Here is a 21754-nt window from a genome sequence, read left to right on the forward strand (position 1 = left end):
TAACTCTGGGGCGACCTGTGCTGTAACGTCTACTCACGTTACCATCATCTTCGAATCGTTGCGAAAGCCTGGAGATGACACTCTGGGAAATTCCAAGTTCGTCTGATACTTCCAGTTGGGTACGTCCACATTCCAGACGGCCGATAATTCTACCACGTAAAAATCATTCAAATGCGTCCTTTGTGTCATAACTATTCGGTTATTGCACTGAAATGCTTATAAAGCGCCTGCGAACATTTTACTTCTTTGCCTGTATTCCTTATATATCACTCTCTTACACTCTCATCATTGTGACGTACCATCGGTGTCATCTGGTTATTTCCTGAAATTTGCATATGATTCTTGAAGATGTGTGTAGTGATTTTACAGGTGATATATTTATTTTAGAGTTCGATTTCCACGTGACTCTAAATTATCCTTAATTTATGGACATGAGTGTATAATAAATGATGACTCGCCAGGTCAGCGTCAGGGATATAAAATAGGTGAATGTTTTGGTTTGAGATGTATGCCAATAGATACTCGGCTACGGAGCCAAATTATTAATCTCACATATTTATGCTTACATGATTGCTTTTTCATAAAGAGGTATTTTATTTGGTGCCTTAGTGAGATTAAGAATCGGAATTTTTAAGTGAAAATCTCCACGTTTTATTATGGAAAAGAAATCAAATGCGCATGCATTAATAAAAAAAAGATTTTTGTGGCTTTGAGGTCCGGATTTTAGATCATTCCGGATAATGGGTGTCCGGATTTCGGACTTTGTACTGTATGTATGTAGTTGTTGAGTGTTCACTATGCCTACTGCTTGTGCATATCTTTGATTGTAACAGTTTTGCTAATCATATGATAGTTAAAAGCAAAAATAAACAAACATAAATTCTGAAAAATTCAAAACATGCCATGAGTAAAGTGCCCTTTTGAAGAGGCTGATCGGAACCAAAAATGGAGGTGCATAAATAGGTGTTATAGCAATCCCATATACAAAATGTCAACATTGTACGGCTGACCATTTTTGAGTTATGTGAAATTAAAATTTAAAAAAAAAAATGACTCCAGAGCAAAATGAGCTTTTGGCACTGCTGATTGCAATAAAAAGAGAAGTGCACAGCTAGAATGTTATAGCAATCCCATGTACAAAGTTTCAACAGTCTAAGATTAATCGTTTTTGAGTTCTTCGAGAATAAGTACGTACAAACAATACATTCAAACATGTATACAGAAGTCACACCAAAACTTGTCGAAATGGATATTTCTATTGAAATCTGAAAACTGAAATTTTCCGCGATTACAATATTTCCTTTACTTTGTGTAAGGAACTAAAAAGACGGGATTCTAATTTTTTCACAATCATGTTTCTTGTGTAAACTTTGAGAAAATTTGAATTCTTGAAACTCACAAATTAAATTTTGATGTATGAAACAGAAATTAGCCATATTTTGATGTTAGTGATGTAATATTTTCTCTGCAGTTGCTGCATATTAATTTATGAACAAACATGTAGTGTGTACTTTTTTTTTCAGTATATATGTGAGGTTTCAGAGGTGTGATGGCAGAATATGTACCAGCTTCATACAGAACACCTATACTGACGATGTTCCACGATTATCATGGACAAAATATTGTTCTTTCAGAAAACAATACAGTTGCTTACAGGATGAAAGGTTATGCTCATGGCATTACATTTTCTAGGGAACCTCTTCTACCTGGAGAGATATTTCTTCTGGAAATTGTAAAATTTGAACATGGCTGGATGGGCAATATTAGGTGTGGCCTAACACAGAAGAACCCCTCATCTAATTTTGATCTCCCACCTTATGCATTACCTGGTCTAGTGCATGAAGGACACAGCTGGATTTTACCCATTACTAGAGCTGATCTGAATATTTTCCCTCAGATATCCATAAATGACCTGTCCCCTGCTATATATGGTAAGATTTTTTCTTCTTTTTGCTTCTATTAACTAGTATTAATCAATACTATTTTACAACTCAGTGATTCTCAACCGGTGGTGCGCAAAGAAACAAAGTATTTTTAACTATTAAATTCAAAAATCTTGTGAAGAGAAACAACAATTGATAGAAATTTGCTGTGATCGAAATCTAACTGAAGATTTAAAAAATAGCAGACTTGTTAACTTTTGGCTGAATCAAAAAAAAAAAAAAAATTAAAAGCAATTTGAATAAAGATATTAAATTTTTATTTGCCTTTTTGCAAAACCTATTTGTGTGAACAAGGGTTTTCTTCCATGTTATATTTGATAAATACCATATTTGACGGCATATAAGACACACTGACATAAAATACGTACCCTTATTTAGAAGGCCACAAACAAGGAAAAAAACGTTTGAATAACCACAATAACTTAAAATGTGGTTTCTTTTAGTTCTCACGTTTCATAAAAGCCAAATAAACAATCATTGAATGCAATTACCAAACATATTTTTACTAAGGAAAATTAACAAACAGCAAGCTATTTTGAACATGATATGTAAATTTTAATAATGAATAAATGAATGAACGGTAAGCAATCAAACATAATACAAAATAAAGCAGAAACAACAAAAAACACAGATTCAAGGAAAACATTGCCTATCATGAAATTAGACTTTAATCACTTTCAAAACCATAAAAATCCTTTTCACTATCATCATCATCGAAAACGAGAATATCGTCATCACTACTGTTTCCGTCATTGCTAGTATCACCTTCTTCGAATAATGCGTCGTCTTCTGTTCCGTCAGGAGCATTACTGATTCCGCACTTCTTAAAGGACTTAACAATTACTTCAGTGTTTACGTCCTCCCAAGATCTTTTTTACTCACTCGCACACTTGTGAAATAGAGGGCCACTTCATTCTACCTGAGGGTGTGAGGGCGTGACGTGGCTCTCCTGTCCATTTGTTCATTGTTCTCGCACTTTTCCCTTAAATGGCTTATTCACCGATGCATCTAAAGGCTGCAATTGGCTAGTCAGTCCACCAGGAATGACAGCTATCTCGGATTTTAATTCTTTCGCTTTATTCTTTATGGTTTCAGTTCTATGGGTGCTAAACTGATCCAAAACCAAAAGAGAGGGTTTTCTTAAGAGTCCTCCAGGTCGCCTCGCCCATACGTTATGTAACCACAGTTTCATTCCAGCTTCGTCCATCCAGCCTTTCGGATGAACATGAACAATTACACCCATTGGAAGTTTTTCTTTTGAATATGAAAAACGGCGGTAGTTTTGTGCCATCAGCACAGCATATTACAACTACCGTATATCGTGTTTTTTCATGACCTGTGGTTTTTATGGTTATTGATTTAGACCCTTTAATACTCACAGTCTTGTTGGATGGGTACATCAAATGTGAGTGGAATTTCATCCATATTACCTATTTGACCAAGCTCAAAAGAAGTTTTCTTGCATGCATTTATAACAAGCCTATGAAATGCTAGTATTTTTTCTTCATAATCTGCTGGCATTTTCTGTGCAATAGTTGTTTTTGTGAGCATTGATAAGCCTTGCCTTTTCGTGAACCTGTAGCACCAGCCCTCAGACCCTGAAAAGTTCTGATTCCCATGTTTTTCTGCAAATCCTTTGGCCTCATTGATTATCATTTTAGTTGAAACACTTATCCCAGATTTCCTCTTATCTATCACCCACATTTTTACGGCATTTTCAAGTTCAGGCCAAGATGGAGCTGGGCATCGAAGGTTACGTTTTTGTTTTTTAGCAGTCTTCAGTTGATCTTCCTGCAGTCGCCGATTACGTATCATTTTTTCGGTAGATGGTGGACCGAAATGCCTTGCTGCTGCTCTGTTTCCATGCACTTTGGCGTAGTTTAACACTCCTAGTTTATACTGAATTGTATAGCTTAATCTCTTGTTTCCTGTAGTCATATTTTCTAGAGTATTTTTTTTAAACGAATAGTTTTAAGCACCGATACTGACACGTTTATACAGAGCAGCACTGACACACGTGTGTCGGCTGAGTCAAAGAAAGTCTATGTAAAGAAGGAAAAGCTCTATAGATGTAATGTGACCATCAAACCTGTTCAAACTTCGACATCAGCTTCGAGCTTTGGTGCTTTTCGGCGACAGATATTTCACGCATGCGCAAAATAATTATGGCAGATGTAGAAAAATGTTATGTGTGTCTAGACCTTTATCCGGGCTAAAAATAGCATTCAGTATTGAAAGTTAACCTGTGTCCTTCACATATAAGACGCAGGTAATTTTTTTTTTGAGACCAAATTTAGGGAAAAAAGTCTTATATGCCGTCAAATACGGTAAATACAGAACAAAAAAAGAAAATCTGAAAGGTTTCAGATTTTAAATTACATCCAAAGGGGCTTTTTAAACATATTGTGTGTTACCTTTATTTATTAAATATCATGTTCTTCGCACTTAAACCATAAAATTCAGTTCTAGAGCAATATTGCAAACTAATTTTAAATTGAGCATATCTTTAAAATTTCTGATACACAGTCTCACGCTCTGGAGATAAAAATGTTTTTCTGTACAACATTGCCATTGCTTGCTTTGAAATCCTTAAGTTTGTTAATCAAAAATTTGTTAAAGTTTTATAAAATATGAAATCGGTAATAAAACAAATTCCAAATTTGGCCTTCTAGATGCCCATATTTGCAGCAGGATTACATCATTCAAAATTAGATGGCTCTAGGTACCTTTTTTGTATCACAGTGTGAGAAGCATACATACATTTATGCAGATTCTTCATTATTTAATTTCTTCAAATGTAATACAGGGTGATAATATTTAGTGGAAGTAGTTTGAAAAGTGAAACAGACATTCAGAGGTGATTTGATGCAAAATCGCAAAACAAAAACTTTTTTTTTTTTTTTTTTTTTTTTACATTTTTTTGACACTTGATAAATTGAAAAATAATCATTGTAAAATGTAGTGAACGTAGTCAAGTTTTTCAGTTTTTGTTTAGATGGTACACTTTAGTCAAATGGTTGAGAATTGCTGCTCTATATTAATCAATAGTCATGCAAATCAGAGTTTACCACCAGCCAAATAGTTAAACTGTGTAACAGTGGTAATTTCATTCTAGGTTTAATTTTATGCTGTGGATTTAGATAGCTATGTGAGTGTTTATATGATTTTCCATTTGCATAGTTTAAACACATTTCTTTCTTGAGAATACTTTTGAGAAGGCAGACCTTTTTAGACAAATGGCTTTTAGATGCTTAGCAGTCATAAATTAACTAATCACCACTGCAAATCGTTATGGTTCTCTTTTCAGTATTCTTATGCTGCTCGTTACATTACTTATGCTAATTTCTCATTTTAATATTTTGTAGTAGGTGTAAATGTTAATTAATGTATTAACTATGTGTAAATGTGTTTACTAATTAACAATTTTTTGCTAATCACTGCATTACTTTTAACAAGTACATTGTGGGGTTTTGTTTATTTTGTGAGCCTTTCTTAAATTCTGTTATTTCCCTTGTGTTTCCTCGCCAGGATGCAAATGAAGTAGGGTGAACGAGAGTATTTAAACAGCTGTTGGAGCGAAGAGGTTAGACATGGCGTGATTTTGCTGTTGTGAGCGCATGTTTCTTAGTTTCTATCTTTTGTTGATCTTAATGGTGGCTACGCATTCTGTGGAGCTAGTATCCCGTTGGTGTTGGTTTCTGAGTCAGCTTGTTAATTTAAACTGATTTGTGTAGTCTTGTACTACTCTGTACCTTTAAATTAGCATTGCATTATTTTCTAGGTTCTCACTGCAAGTGGTCGGTGATTTCTGTAAGCATGTAAGCCTATGACTTCTGTTAAATATTTTATATTAAATAAAAGGGTCTTTTACATCCTTTCCCGGTTGTTCTCATCGTCAGTCCTGTGCAAGAAGTCGCAAGGATCACAGTTAGGTCTAGTTATATTTTATGATAGATAAGTGAGCTTGAGCCTGTAACTTTTTATTTATTTATTTTATTTTCCCTTTTTTTTTTTTTTTACTTTGAAGTAGATTTTTTTTTTTTTTTTTTTTTTTTTTTTAAATTTGGCATAGATATATGCTGGTAACAATGGAAAATAATAAATCAAATTGATTAGATATCTCTTTATGATTTACTTTACTATGACAGTATGACAATTTTGCATCGATATCCATATTGTGTGGACTTCTTGAAATAAAGATAGCTGCAAAATTTATTTCCTTAAAAATTTAATTTAGATATATATTTTGAATTACAATGTTTCTGAATATAAGGTAGGGATTTTTCTGAAAGACATCAACAACCATGCTGGATAAGAAATCTCTTACGAATGCAAAATTTCGTGTGAGCTCCAAAGAGCAAAAATTCCATTTGGTAGAATACTCATTATGAACAATTAAATATTGGATCAGTCCATAAATTCGTGCGCATTTTTTGGTAAATTTTTAAATAATATAAAAAAACACAATTTAACATTTTAATCAATTATATATTTTTCTCCGTTATCTACAATGTCTCACCATCTTATAGGCAGCTTTTTTATGCCATTGCTTTAGAAAGACTTTGGTTTTGATGCAAAAAACTTAAAAGTTCATTGTGTACAACCTGTTTAGAATTAAATATTTTTCCCAGTAAAAAATTTTGTAAGGCACGAAATAAGTGAAAATCACTTGGGGCAATATCTGAGGAGTAAGCAGGATGTGGCAAAAGTTCCCAATTAAATTCACTAATTTTTTGCAGCGTTGTTCGAGCCGTATGCAGTCTAGCATTATCGTGATGAAACAACACTTTCTTGATATTCACCAATCGTGGGCGTTTTTTGATCAGTTCTGAGTTCTAACAATTACCTGTATAAGGGAAGGGATGCCTTCGCGGAGGACTTTCTAAGGGAAGCTGGCTTGCATTTACGTTACACAAAAACCATGAATCCAACCCTTTAGCCTGGATTCAAACCCGAGCGAGCTACAAGTGTTCAGCAACCTTTACTGCTGTACTGAAGGGCCCATAAAAAAAAAAATAAAAAAAACTGATATAGAGAAAGTATTGAAATAACCGGTTTAATTTACTAACTTATATTTCTCAATCGACAGTATATAAATTACACATATGAGGGGATTGTTTGTGAATAAATAAACTGTATTGCACTTTTCTCCACTAATTCATAATACGATGGAATTATTGCATTTCAAAGTTATTTCTCATGAATTAATTTTGCTCCATTCATGATTTTTTATGTTTTCACAGAGAAAATTTCACACTTTAAATAACAAAATACACGAGAAGATACTTTATGCAAAATTTGGCGTAAACGGTTTTCTTAATTTTGCTTTGAAAATATTCTAGGATAATTGTTTTCATTATTGGAAGAAATATGAAAAACAGATTTACTACATTGTGTCAACACCCAGTATGTCCTTATTCTTTTGAAAACGTGAAAGATTACTCTTTCTAAAACAAATTAGGAAATATATTATGTGCAAATAGAATATTCGTTGAAAATGAAATAGACTTCAACCTCTGGATATAACGATAGTTTTAGACAAAATTTCTACCTATGAAAAGAAATTGACGTATAATTAATTCTTCATGAACATTTAAAACTGTTCTGAGAAATACTTTTGATGATTGCCTGTATAAGTCACAAATTTTTTTTCTCTGCTAACATAAACAAAAGCCAATTTTACAAAGAAAAATTCTCGTTAAAGATGTACTTCCTTTGCCTGATAGTCCAATGTAATATTTGTTAAAGTTAAGTGATGAAACGCAACCAATGTATCTCGGATATTCTTTTTTATATTATAATAACAAAATTATCGAAAAAAAACAGATTTAAAGCTCTGTTATTGTCATGTAAATCTTTATTATTGCTGTAAGTTCGTCTCAAAATCTAATTGTATTGAATCTCATTCTAATCATCTAATGGTAATAAATATTATTATTTCATTAAATTAGTCATTACCATTATTTTGTTAATGAAAATATGTTATTAAAAATCGCATTCCAGCCTGCAGACTTACAAAGCTAGTTCGTATTTATTATATTTTGTAAAATTTTGTTCTCGTTTTCTAATTTCTAATACAGAAATACGAAATATAAATGAAAAGTGAAAACAAAGTTAAAAAATTCACAAATTATTTACGAGATTGATCAGAAATAGTGAGTGAAATATAAACATTGCATACATTTTGTTCTAAATAAATAGTGCATTGGATATGCTTCCAGTACTGCATATTTATTTATGCACTATTTATTTAGAACTTCATTTAAATGAAAGCAAAATAACCATCGAAAAAAAAACCAAATCTAGCAACCTATCTACTATGGGACAGCGTCCGACAAACATGTAAATTTTACTGCATCTATGGAGGGGGACTAACGACTTAGAGGGGGCAAAACTGTTTCGGATCGCGCCGGTCTGAAGGCTATATTATGAGAATTTTGGTCCGGTTTTAGAAGGTTAACAAAAGACTTAAAGTTAGTAAATCATTTACAGAATGAAATAAACAATTCAGAAAATTCTATAAAGATTGAACATTTGCAATTTTTTTTCAATAATTATGGTAAGTATATCAACATTTCAAACAGTAAAAAATATTGACATTTTTCATCAAAATTACCAAAATATAAGTATAATAAAGAAAAATGTATATTTTATTAACAATAGAAATTAATCCTTGAAGTTATCCTCAATAGGCAATAAACAAATTTTTGATATTGGCATTTAATTGGACCAAACTTTGTGTTAATGACTGCTACTCATATCTTACCATCTTTACCAGGAATTGTCTGATCAATTCTTCCTAGTAACCATTTAAATGGAGGTAACTGATCATCTTTAATAATAACCATTGTATTTTTCTTTATATTGTCCTTTGAAAAATACCATTGCTTTCGTTGTTGCAAGTGATTAAGATAGTCAGTTATCCATCTTTTCCATATAATCTGTATCATTTTAGTTAATTTTTGCCATCTTGACAATCTGCTTTCTGACAAGTCTAAAATTTGAGGTTCTACAATTGAGTTTATGGGTCTGCCTATTAAAAAGTGACCTGGCGTCAAGGGTTCGTAATCTGAAGGTTTCAGACTATAAAGGAGAAAGAGTCTCGAATTTAGTATTCCTTCAATTTTATCAATTACAGTTAAAAATTCTTCATATGTTAGTTTAGCATAGGAAATAGTTCTTTTAAGATGAAATTTAAAAGACTTGACTCCGGCCTCCCAAATTCCACCAAAATTGGGGGCACGAGGAGGAATAAATTTCCAAGAGATATTTTCAGATGCCAAATACTTACCCAAAACTTCATCAGGGACAGTAACTAAAGAAGCAAGTTTCTTTAACTCTTTGTGAGCTCCTACAAAATTAGTTGCATTGTCACTAAACAGACATGAGCTTTTACCTCTACGCGAAAAAAATCGTTTTAAACATGCAATAAAGGCTTCAGATGTTAAGTCAAATACTATTTCTAAATGAATCGCTTTTGTAACTAAGCAAACAAAGATTGCTATATAAACTTTACATAAACTACCTTTCCTTTGATTTCTATATTTGATTAGAAAAGGGCCTTCAAAATCTATCCCTGTGTTATGAAAGGTTAGATTTGGATTTACACGTTCAGGAGGTAAATCGGCCATTAATTGATCTGAAACGATAGGTTTATGACGAAAACAAATTAAGCATTCATGAACTGTTTTTCTAGCTAAGTCCTTGCCACCAATGGGCCAAAACCTTTCTCTAAAAAATGTAATAATGCTTGAGGACCAGCATGAAAATTTTTCAAATGATAATGAATAAATATTAGCTTGGTAAGCTTATGATTTTTTGGTAATAAAATTTGATGTTTAGAATCATAATTAATTGTGGCATGAGTTAAGCGACCGCCCACACGTAATATATCTTTTCCATCTAAAAATGGATTTGAAGTTTTTACCTGACTTTTGATTACTCTCTGATCTTGAAGTGATTTAATCTCCTCTGCAAATTCTATTACTCTGCAAATTCATTTTTATCAAGTGCATTTCCACATCTTTAAATTCAGACTACTAATGGGGCCTGTTTTCTTCACTGGACCTGTCAGATTAGACAGAAATCTGAAAATACGACTTAAAATTCTAATTAGTTTAACATAATTATTTGTTAATTCAAAAAAGGTATTCCAAAAGAAGTTTACATTGCAGTTCAAATTAATGTCTAAAGGTTTTTAAAGTTCATCCTGATAAGCAGAAGAATCTATGAGCAGAAGAATCTATCAGAATTAGATATCCTGATAAGTTCAGATAAAGAAGCATCACTAAGTTCGTTCTGTTCAGGACCATTCCACCACAAGGAAGATGTCACAAGTTCATGAGGATAAGCACCACGAGAAATCAGATCTGCCGGATTATTTGCTGATGATACGTGCTTCCAGTGTCGCGGCTCTACTAGTCTTTGGATTTTGGAGACTCTATTTGCAACAAAGGTCTTCAAAAGATGAGAAGTCTTCAACCATGACAGTGCTATCGTTGAATCAGTGCACAGAATGATGTCATCTAAATGCATTTTCAACGAGTTGCTAACTTTAAAAGTCAGATGAGCCAATAACAAGCATGCACAAAGTTCCAATCTTGGAATAGATAAAAGTTTTCAATGGAGCCACACGAGATTTGCTGCCTAGTAGATGAGATGACGAGCCGTGATCTTCATCGACACAAATTAAGTAGACATCTGCACCATAAGCGGCTTCCAAAGCATCTGCATATCCAGTGAGTGAAATCTTGCTTGGATGATTGGAGAGGATTCAACGATTAATTTTTATGTTTTCCACAGTCTTTAAATTTGAAACTATCTGTTGCCATTGGTGAGCAATAATTGCAAAAAGTGGTTCATCCCAACTCAGGTTTTGAACCCATAATTTCTGTAAAAATATCTTGGCTTTGGTGATTGATTACCAGACCAATCAGTCCTAAAGATTCATAAAGTCTGGCAATTGTTGATAAAATGTCTCTTTTGGTATATGATGATTTCTCCTTGATTGAGTCTTTAAAGCTGAATTCATCCTTCTGAGAATTCCATGTTATACCTAAAGCCTTAACCACATTATCACTTTTGGAGGAGAATGAAAGCTCAGAGCTTGTAGAAAGGCTATCCAATAGTTCACGAAAATTAGAGTTCCATTTGTGCAAAGTCATTCCACAACTATGAAAAAGCTGTATAAGCTGATTTTTCAATTCCCTTGCTGAGTCTAAGTTTGATGAACCAGATATGACATCATCAACATAACAGTCTGACAAGACAGCTTTGGCAGCTTCAGGATATTTATGCATTTTGTCATATGCAACTTGCTTTATGCATCTAATGGCTAAAAATGGAGCACTTTTAGTACCATAAGTCACCGTTTTGAGTCTATATGTCACAGGTGAGTCGCTAAGGTTTCTCTTCCATAAGATTCAAAGTAAGTCTCTTTGGGATTCATCAACTAAAATTTGCCGGTACATTTTTTGTATATCCACAATAACTGCAACTTGATGTTTTCTAAATCTCATAAGAATATCAAAAGTATCTTCTTGGACTGCTCCCGCTAAAAGTAAATCATTCAAACTTAAGCCATTTGAGCTTGGAGCACTAGCATTAAACACAACTCTTAATTTTGTACTTGACTTCTCTGGTCTATATACTCCATGATGAGGGAGGTAATATTCAAGTTCCGGTTTTGAATTATCATCGACCCTTTCCATGTGGTCCAAATTTTCATATTCTGTTATGAAATCTTGATATAAATGTTGCAATGTAGCATTTTTGCTAAGACGTTTAACTAATTGATTGAGTCTAATGTTGGCTAACTGCTTTGAATTTCCTAATTGTTCGTCTTTCATAGGCATTTTTACGATAAATCTGCCATCTTCATTTCGTCTGTAAGTGTCTTTGAAAAGTTGTACACAGAATTCTTCTTCTTGGCTAAAAATTGGCTTTTCTTCACCAATATTTTCCACTAACCAAAATTTTTCTACCAATCTATCAATATTATCAACATTACCGATAAGTCCACAATAATTCTGACAATTTTCAAGGGATGTTTTCAAAGAACCAGTAGCTATATAACCAAACACAGAATTTCTGAAAACGAGTGATTTCGTAGAAGATTTAAATTGTCCATTAATAAAAATGTCATAAAATATTTCTGCTCCTAAAAGCAGATCTATACTAGATGGAGTTGTAAATTCTGGATCAGCGAAACTTGATGTATTAGGAATATCTATATTTTCAATATTTAATTTTGTAGAAGGTACTAAATCTGTGATTTTATTTACAACTAAAAAATTTAATGAAGCAGAGAACGAATTATTTCCATTAAAAATAGAAGCAAAAGTACGAGATTTATTGTTTGAAATTTGCCCATTTAAACTAGAAACGGGAATATTTATTCTTTCCTTTTTAAAATTTGCACGCTCACAGAATTCATTTGTAGCAAAATTTGACATTGATCCTGAATCCAGAACAGCTCTTGCTTTAACGAATTGGCCATAAACATTTTTAACCCAAACAATCGCAGTTGAAAGGAGAACAGTTTTATTTTTCGAAAAAAGACACGCCGATAAGGCCTTTTTCTGTTGATTCATTGCTATTCAAAACAGCCTCATTTTTGCGGTTCTCTGGGGAGGGCGTAATTTCACTTTGCTTTCCCCCACTTGTTGCAGACGACATGGAAGCTTCATTCCGATGAAAAAGTGAATTATGTTTTGATTTGCAAACCGAGAAAAAGTGTCTAGACTGACAGGAAGCTACTTTATGATTTGACTGTAAACAATTAATGCACAAAGAAAGCTTTTTAATCATTTCGTATCGTTCCATTGGATTTAATGCTAGAAATGTTTCACATTTAAAAATTGCGTGATTATCTTTGCAAACCAGACACAAATTTATTATTATTATTCGTTTTTGTCACTAGCGATCGAACTTTATTTGGAGGAATGTTTTGTTTTGTTTTTGCAAATACAGTTTTGTTTTGCATATTTTCTAACATCTGGCATCGCTTTTGAAGAGATGTCATAAAAGAATCCCATTCACATAAATCATTACTATTTAATGACATTTCAAATTGCTTATGTGATTCTTTATCTATTTTATTGAGAATAATATTAATCAGCAAAGCTTCGCTTAATTTATCCATATTTAATTCCATAACTTTTAACGCTCTTAAATGTTTCTGAACTTTATCAATTAATGATCGTAAATCTTTAGGATTTTCATGAACTATTTTTTCAATTAGAAAGTAATTCATTGATATGAGAATTTACAACCATTCTCTTATTATCATATCTTTTTTCAAGTGCCTTAAATAAGGAAGAAAATGTATCATCTATTGTTTGTATCTGCTTTGCATTACCAATTAAACAAGATTGTAAATAAAACAATTTCTGAGAATCTGTTAATTGTCTATTAGAGGAAATTAAAGCTACAAATTGGTTTTTAAACAAATTCCAGTCTTCGAAATTGCCAGAAAATTTAGGTAATGTTATTTCAGGCAATTTATAATTCAATGAATTACATCTTGTTTCTGGAATACTATTATTTGCATACTCATTATTTGCATTCTTACTACATAATGAAGTATAAAGACATTTCAGGCTTATCTCAACATTGGTAATATCCATCTCGATTTCTTCAAAAGTAGCTTCGATGTCTGATATTTCTTCATCTTTACACACTTTATAATCATCCAAGCGAAGTTCATCAATTTGTTTATTTAACTTGTGCACTTTTTCTTGCAATACTTCTATTTTTTCGAAACCAAAATCATCACTTTTTCCACTGACAGACGACTTTATTTGAGCTTTAATACCACCACGTTTTCTGTTCAACGTAGTTATGTCTTCATTAGCCATTTTTTAAAATTCTAATTAACTGCGGCTGATCGCGACCAATGTTTTGAGGTCGCTGGTTAGACTGTATACTAAAGACAACTTTACAACAACAACAACAATTTTATTTCGTGGACTGTAATATAACTAAAAATCTAAATCGAAAATGATAAATTCCCGACCATATGGGATCAAAACATGTATGCTACACTAGAAGTTCGAATCTTAACTAACTGAAATTGCGCAGAAACAATGCGCTGCACATGACTTTTATTGCCACGTAGGAGGCAACAATTCATTTGAATATTCTACAAAAATATGTTCTGGTTGAGGATGAAATTTCGCTGTAGACCTTTTATGAAGTACGAAATATTTCTGTCTAAATACTTAAGATGCAGTTGGCTTGGTGCCAAAAAATAACTTGCGTGTTGTATTGCGTGTCCATAGGCTTCGAAAAATAACTTGCGTGTCCATTGGCTTCGAGTCAGGCAATGATTCTGTGTATGATCAACACAATTTAAGGCTTGAACCCGAAAGGTTTGGCAGAGGTTACTTTGTAATATCAAACATCTGGCCATTTCAATATTGATGCCTTCAGCTTTCGAATTTTGTTGGGGAGTCATGGGTGCTAAGGATTCTCATTTAATCCATTTTATTCCATTTTCCTATTTAAAGGACAGGTGTAAAATAGCACGTGGAAATCAGTATTTGTTTGATGTGAATATTTTATCAAGTGGAATAATAAGGGTTATGTATAAGCTGCTGACGTGAGTTATGTGTCTCGCCCCATCCTCCTCCATCTGGAAAATTTCTTTATCCCTCACCTTAGTGGGCATGTTTGTATCTTCTTTTTCTGATAGCAGAATTCTTTTTTAGCTTATTATGGACACTTTACTGATTGTTTTTTTATGTGATAGCACTCTTGTTATCATCCTGGTAGTTAAAAAGCTTTATTGTAAATTGGTAAGTTTTAGTGCAGTATTTTTTAACTGTCCTCTAAATAGGACAGTGGAATGCAATAACCATGCAACCAATGCATTATTTCTCCTCTTATAAGAGTTAAAAAAAAAAAACCCTCCTAGTGTTTTACCACTGCTGAGTTGTATCAATATAATACATCATTCAATAAGTCCTGGAACTAACCGACAGATGGCGTAGTAATATCAACTTGACTTCGTTGTTCAAAAGAACTAACCTTCAAATGACACGTGTCTGATTTTCATGGCATTCGGACCGGAAAAAGCGAAGCTACTGTGAAAGTGAAACTACTTGTGCATTTGTGGAGAAAAACGAATTTTGAACATTTGAGTATTGATCAAACATTGTTATTTAATGGGCAAAAATACTGTCCAAGCTCAGCAGTGGCTTGAAAAATGTTATCCGGACTGTGCTCCATTTAAAACAACCATTTGCCATTGGAGTGCTGATTTCAAGCGCGATCGCACGGATACAAATGATGTGGCTTGTTCATGCCAAATGAAGCAGTCATTCCAGGAAATGTGAAACTAGTGTTGAAAACCGTGAGGAATAGTTGTAAAGCTCGTGAGATTGCTGAGATGGTAAACATATCAACTGGAAGTGCGTGCATGATTTTACATAAAAAATTGGGTATGAAAAAAGTGTTTTCCAAATGGGTGCTGCGTGTGCTGACAATGGAACAAAAGCTACAACGAGTCAACAATTCACAGAGCTGTTTGTCACTGTTTACTCACAATAAACAGGATTCTTGCATCGGTATGTGACAATGGATGAATTGTGGATCCATTATTTCACTCTGGAGTCGAAGCGGCAGTCAACTGAGTGGTGTGAAACCGGTGAAAGCTGTCTGAAGCATCCAAAAACACAACAGTCAGCCGGCAAAGTCTTGTCATCAGTGTTTTGGGATGCACAAGGTATAATTTACATCTGCTACCTTGAAAAAAAAAATCTATCAATAGCGTGTATTACAGTGAGTTATTGGTGCATCTCAAGGATGAAATCGAAAAAAAACTACCGCACATGAAGATGAAAAAAAATTATTTTCCATCAAGACAATGCCCCATGCCATAAGCCAATACAAACACTGGTTACATTAAACAAGTTGGGCTTCACTCTGCTTCCCCACCCACCATACTCCCCAGATCTAGCTCCCAATGACTACTGGCTGTTTTCTGATCTGAAAAAGATGCTCGAGGTAAAAAGATTTGTCTCAAATGAGGAAGTCATCACTGCCACTGAAGCTTCATTTGCAAACAAGGACAAATCGTTTTACAAGCATGGTATCGAGAAGTTAGAAAAGCGTTGGAATGATTGCATAACTCTTGATGGTGATTATGTTGATGAATAAACATGAATTTTGTGAAATTAATGTTGTTTTCTTAGTTAGTCCTTGGACTTATTGAACGATGTGTTAAACGTTTCTGAAGTTAGAGGAAGAATTGGTATTACTAAATAGTTTAGATTCAGCTGGGACAGATGTTGAAATTGCTGTGTTACCACCAGATGGCATTGAACTAACTAACGAAGATGAAGGGGATGACAGTGAAGTAAATAATGGTGAGATTATTCTAAACGACGTTCATGGGTCTCTGGAGGTTAGAACTCCAGGTTCCAGCCTGAACCATCCACAAGCTGTAGTGTTTCGACAGCAAAGCGTAGAAAAAAAGAAATCAGTCACCGAAATACTCAAATACTCTATAAAATATTATATTAACTGTCAAGAATTGCAAGATATCTTGGTTCAAAAAAACACCAATTCAAATCACACATAACATCAAGATACATGAACACTACAAATCAGGTTTCTAAACTGCCAAGTTTATTCATGTCTAACACACATTCAACTGGCGGTGCCAGATCCAAGAACAAGAATTATACATCATGAAAGATTTACGCCCTCTTTGGCAATTAAACTATATTTCCACATAAAATTTCTTACACACTGGGCCCGGCTGAACTGTAGTTCAGAACAATCAAGATTATCAGTGTTACATAAACATTTTCAAGAATTATTTTCAAGAATCATTATGCATTTCAATACAAATTCAAGTTTTTGTAATAAAGAAATGTCTTATAAATATCAAGAACATGTAAAACTTACCATATGTTTCAAGAATATCAAGTAAATTTCATCAAGAATTATTGTCATAACATTCCTGTTCAAGCATCAGGATTTAAATCAAGAATTTATATAACTCAAGATAATATTAAACAAATGATTTCAAAATCAAGATTATCATAATTCAACTAAAATACTAGAATTATTACAAGAAACCTGTCTTTTTTTTCAGAATTAAATTAAAATTTTTAAATACACTTGCACATTTCTACAACCTTAAAATTTTCTAATATATTCATTTCTTTAAATATTAAATATAAAGTACTTTAAATCGCAATTAAATAAAATAGATACAACATTAGTAGCATTATGATTACATTTTCAATAAGAAATATACAATCACACAATATTAATACTCTTAGCACTCTAAATTTAGATAGAAGTAATGGTGCTATGACTTGTCGCATCGGTTGCGAGTTATAACGCTGACACAGTACACAGTTTCTTATAACACGTTTCACATTTTGTCTGGATCTAATTATCCAGACAAAATGTGAACTACGAAAAAACTACGAAAATCCGTTTTTAAAATTATTGCGAAAAATCCAAGAAAAAACGTTCTTTGATAAAACGTTTCTTCTTGGATTTTTCGCAATAATTTAAAAACGGATTTTCTTAGTTTTCTTTTTTGTCAAAGAACGTTTCTTCTTAACACGTGTTTCTCAATTTCCTGTACACATCGCGGAGAGGGAAATTCTGGCCACCAGGTTCCGTTGCCAAATCACTTCGCAAATTTTCCCTCCGCTTTCTAGCCGCGTAATAGCATTTATGTGTATGGAACCTTTTCTTCTTTACATAGACGTTCTTTGATTAGAATAACCTCCATGTATGGTACAGCGGGATTTGGCGACATGATGATGAGCTGTAAATGAGTCATTTTGTTCTTGGCAACAATTTTCAAAATCGTGCGAAGGCCGTACCGTATACTAGGATTTTACCGCAAAATCTTTTTTTTTTTTTTTTTTTCTGTTCTTTTTAATAAATTCCTTGTCATTTTGCAGTAAAATAAAAAATAGTAATCAGTCATCTAGGCTAACCATGTAATATAACTATATTCGCTAAAATATCGTTGATTATTCTAATTCAATTTTTAAGTAATTATCTTTATTTTTATGTTATTCATATCATTTAATGTTGCTTCTTCCCTCTAAATTTATTTATCATTAGTAAATAATATTTCCAAATTTCAGGAAATTTTCTCTGGCATAAACCTGAAATTAATTCTAGCAGTGTGATCACGAAATTTAATGCACATATTTTTTGCTTATGTATGCTGCGAAATAAATATAAAATACCTCAATTTAGTAAAAAAATATCATTAAATAGATTTCTTTCTTTCATTTAGCTACAGAATGTCTGCAAAAAAAGCCTTATTTTATTCCAGATTGGGGAGATTCTAATCTCAATCTTCAGTAGAGAAAACAACTCCTATTATAATTATATTTGTGTTTTCAAGTGTTAAGGTGCCTTTTAAAAAGACACCTTACACAAATTAAATTAACCTAAAATCTAACCTAACTTTTAGCATTGTGTTGTGATTTATAAGAACCGGATTAGCCTCATGTTGAACTGGTGATGATCATGAGTAATAATGAAATAAAACGTATAATTGTTATACAATGTATATATCTTAAATTTTATTAAGTTTCTTAAGTGGAAAAGTAAACAAAATTATCAAACAAAGTGTACCAAGAATAATTAAGAATAAATGTCCTCTGAGATTTATTGAATAATTAAGTGAATTTGCTACACAGTACAGGTAATACCATAATTAATTTACCTCTTAGCACAGCCAACGTACATTACGCGGATAGACTGGAATTTTCTCGAAACATACCTGGAAAACCTGGAAAAGTCAGGGAATTTCATTCTCCTGTTTGAGTGGCAACCATCTAATAGCTCTAATTAATTTACTATAATTTTCAAGATTCAACAGAGAATTAGATTTTTTTGCAATAGACGGTAGTATTGTTGTATCATTTATACACTTTTTCCGCTCTAATTCAGCATCAGAAAACTCCATTGTCACGATAAATTTACTAGGCCAAGCACTCACTGATTCAACTAACCAGTCTGGCCCAGACTGCCATAATCTTGAAGACAGGACATCCTCGAGATAAAATGCCCGCTGAATTGGACTTCCCATTACAATGTCTCCAGTTATTTGGGCAAGTTAATGATTGTATTTCAGATACTCGATTTTTTACAAACATTTTCCATCGTTCAGGAGCACTATGAATCCAGTGAACCACCATCATACTGTCAGTCCACAGATAAATATTTTCTTCATGAATTGAAAACAGCTCTTTTAAATGTTTAGCAAGTCTTGCTGATGTTAATGCTCCTAGCAACTCTAACCTTGGAAGTGTGAGTTTTTGTTTTATTGACGCAATTTTAGATTTTGCCATAATGAATACTACCTGTCCTTCTTCAACTGACCTAAAATATGCAACTGAACCATACGCTTTAATAGATGCATCACAAAATAAATGAAGTTCGATATCCTTATTTTGATTCAATTTGCCGGGGAAATATTCTCGAGAGATTTCAAATTTCTTTAACTTTTCAATTTCACCGCTACACTCGGACCACATCTGCTTACATTCAGTTGGAACTTCATCATCAAATTCTAAACCCAACTGCCAAAGGTTTTGCATTATCAATTTTGCACGTAATACAAATGGCACCAAGAAACCTACTGGATCGAAAATAGTAGCAGTCACCTTTAATATATTTCTTTTTGTGGTTTTTCTGCAACTATTTAATGTTTCCCACAAGTTGTCTTTGTTCAAGGAAATTACGTCTTTACTCGTACACCAGTTAAGCCCTAATACTTTTAAAGAAATATTTAGTTCATTTTCTGATTTAATTATTCTACAATCATCCCAAAGTTTCTTTAGTTTCTCGGAATTTGTATTAAACTAACGCAAAATCATTCCGGCATCTTTAAGTACGCAATAGGCTCCAGTACTTAACTTAAAAGCCTGTTCCACAGAATCTGCACCATAGAAAACATTATCTACGTAGATCGAACAGTTCAACATCTCAAAAATATCTGGATTTTCTAACTCTGTTTTCTTTATATGCTTTTTTATAGTGCACGCCAGAATGAAAGGGCTACATGATACACCAAAAGGAACACGAGTCATTCTATAATGTTTCAAATTGTAATTATTATCAAAGTATAAAAACCGTAATACATCTCTATCAATTTCAGAGATTCCAATCTGGAGAAAGGCCTTTTCAATGTCTGCTGAGAATGCATGTTTGTATTGTCTGAACTGCGATATCAAGTCCAAAACAGAAGGATTCAAATTTGGGCCAGGCATCAAACAATTGTTTAGAGTTTAACATTTTTTTAGTTTGTTACATCAAAGATGCGTCAAACACAATACGGACTTTAGTTTTTGATACATTTTTTCTTACAACTGGAGCATGTGGCATGTAATACATTTTACTACTATCACAACTTTCAATTTCGCACTCTTCAATTATTTCATTTTTTAACTGTTCGTTTATTATGCTATCATAATTCGCCCTAAGCCATTCATCACTTTTTAGTTTATTAACCAAAGATACTAGACGTCGCTTGGAATTTTCTAAATTATTACCCAAGTTTGCATGATGTGATTTCCATAACAAACGAGCTACATATCTACCATTAGTAAAATGCAATTCTTTTTCAAATTTCTCAATGACTGAGTTATCGTCAGGATTCTTGTTCTCCTCTAAACCCAAATGGTCTAGAGTCCAAAACCTTCGCAAACAGTCATTAACTGAATTATTATCTTCCTTCAAGCAATGAGAAGCACCAGTTGTAAAAATACAGGCACTAGACTAATCACCTTCTAAAGATCCAACTAAGGACCAACCAAATGTAGAAGACACCGCAAATAATTTATTAGTTACTCTTTTCTTTTCGCCTGTTTGCGCTTCCCAACATGAATCAGATCCTAACAATATTTTTATTTCAGCTGCTTCACCATTATCGGCTAATTTTAGATTTTCTCATTTTAATATTTCTAAAATGTTTTTGGAGGGAATTTTTATGATCGCTCCAGAAATTGTATCTGTAACAAGAGCTTCAATAGTGATTGAGTCGTTAGGGAAATGCATACTTTTCAGGGTAATTTGAACAACATTATATTCTATTAGTCTACCTTGGCTATACCCAAATGAATAAATATATAACCTTTCTTTCCTTAAAGTCCTTAATTTTAGTTCTTTAGCCAAATCAGATCTAATAAATGACCTCTGTGATCCACCATCAATTAAGATTTTTACTATTTGGTTTCTAGTATTATCTGTATCTGAAGGGTAAACAGTGCAAGTTTGTAAATATACACATTTATCAGCAGTTTCAGAAACAGTCTCAGAGTTAAACGACAGGGATGCAACTACATTCTGCTTAGAATCTGATACTGTAACTACTTTCTGTTTAACATCTGAAACTGCTTCCACTTTAGGAAGAATATTTTTACAAAATAGCTTATTATGATTTAAACCATTACACAACTCACTAGGTTGAAGTTTCATTTTACATCTGGAAGCTACATGGCCTCTCTTAAAACATCTGTAACAACGTCCATGGTATTTTAATATCGCTCTTTTTTGCTCATTAGTTTTCTCACATTTTCCTACATCATGTGTATTTCGATTACAATAGAAACAATACGGCTTAGTCACTGTAGCTAACGCCGAAGCAGTAGGAACGCTTGCCCCTTTTAAGTAATTATTTTTATTCTGCTTAACACCGTAATTTGTATCCTTTTTCTTTGAGTTTATTATTAAATTAGAAGCTTCCCGACTCTCAACTTCCAATCTAATGAATTCAAGAAGTTCTGTTAGGCTATATTGCAGTTTAGAGTTTCTTTTTCTGT

The 21754-nt window shown here is 33.0% G+C and overlaps 1 protein-coding gene across 2 annotated transcripts in view; it reads left to right on the top strand.

The window, feature by feature from the left end:
- Window positions 1–21754, top strand: part of LOC118196336 (neuralized-like protein 2) — a 191550-nt gene that overhangs the window by 127321 nt on the left and 42475 nt on the right. For both annotated transcript variants that reach the window (XM_085808890.1, XM_085808889.1), the window contains exon 3: window positions 1693–1931. In XM_085808890.1, the coding sequence (XP_085665016.1) occupies window positions 1693–1931 (239 nt within the window). The remainder of the gene's footprint in view (window positions 1–1692; window positions 1932–21754) is intronic.

This window comes from Stegodyphus dumicola, chromosome X2 (genome assembly GCF_044657685.1).
Source record: "Stegodyphus dumicola isolate Sdum_Otavi_A_Nest chromosome X2, ASM4465768v1".
In the NCBI taxonomy this organism is placed as follows: Eukaryota; Metazoa; Arthropoda; class Arachnida; order Araneae; family Eresidae; genus Stegodyphus; species Stegodyphus dumicola.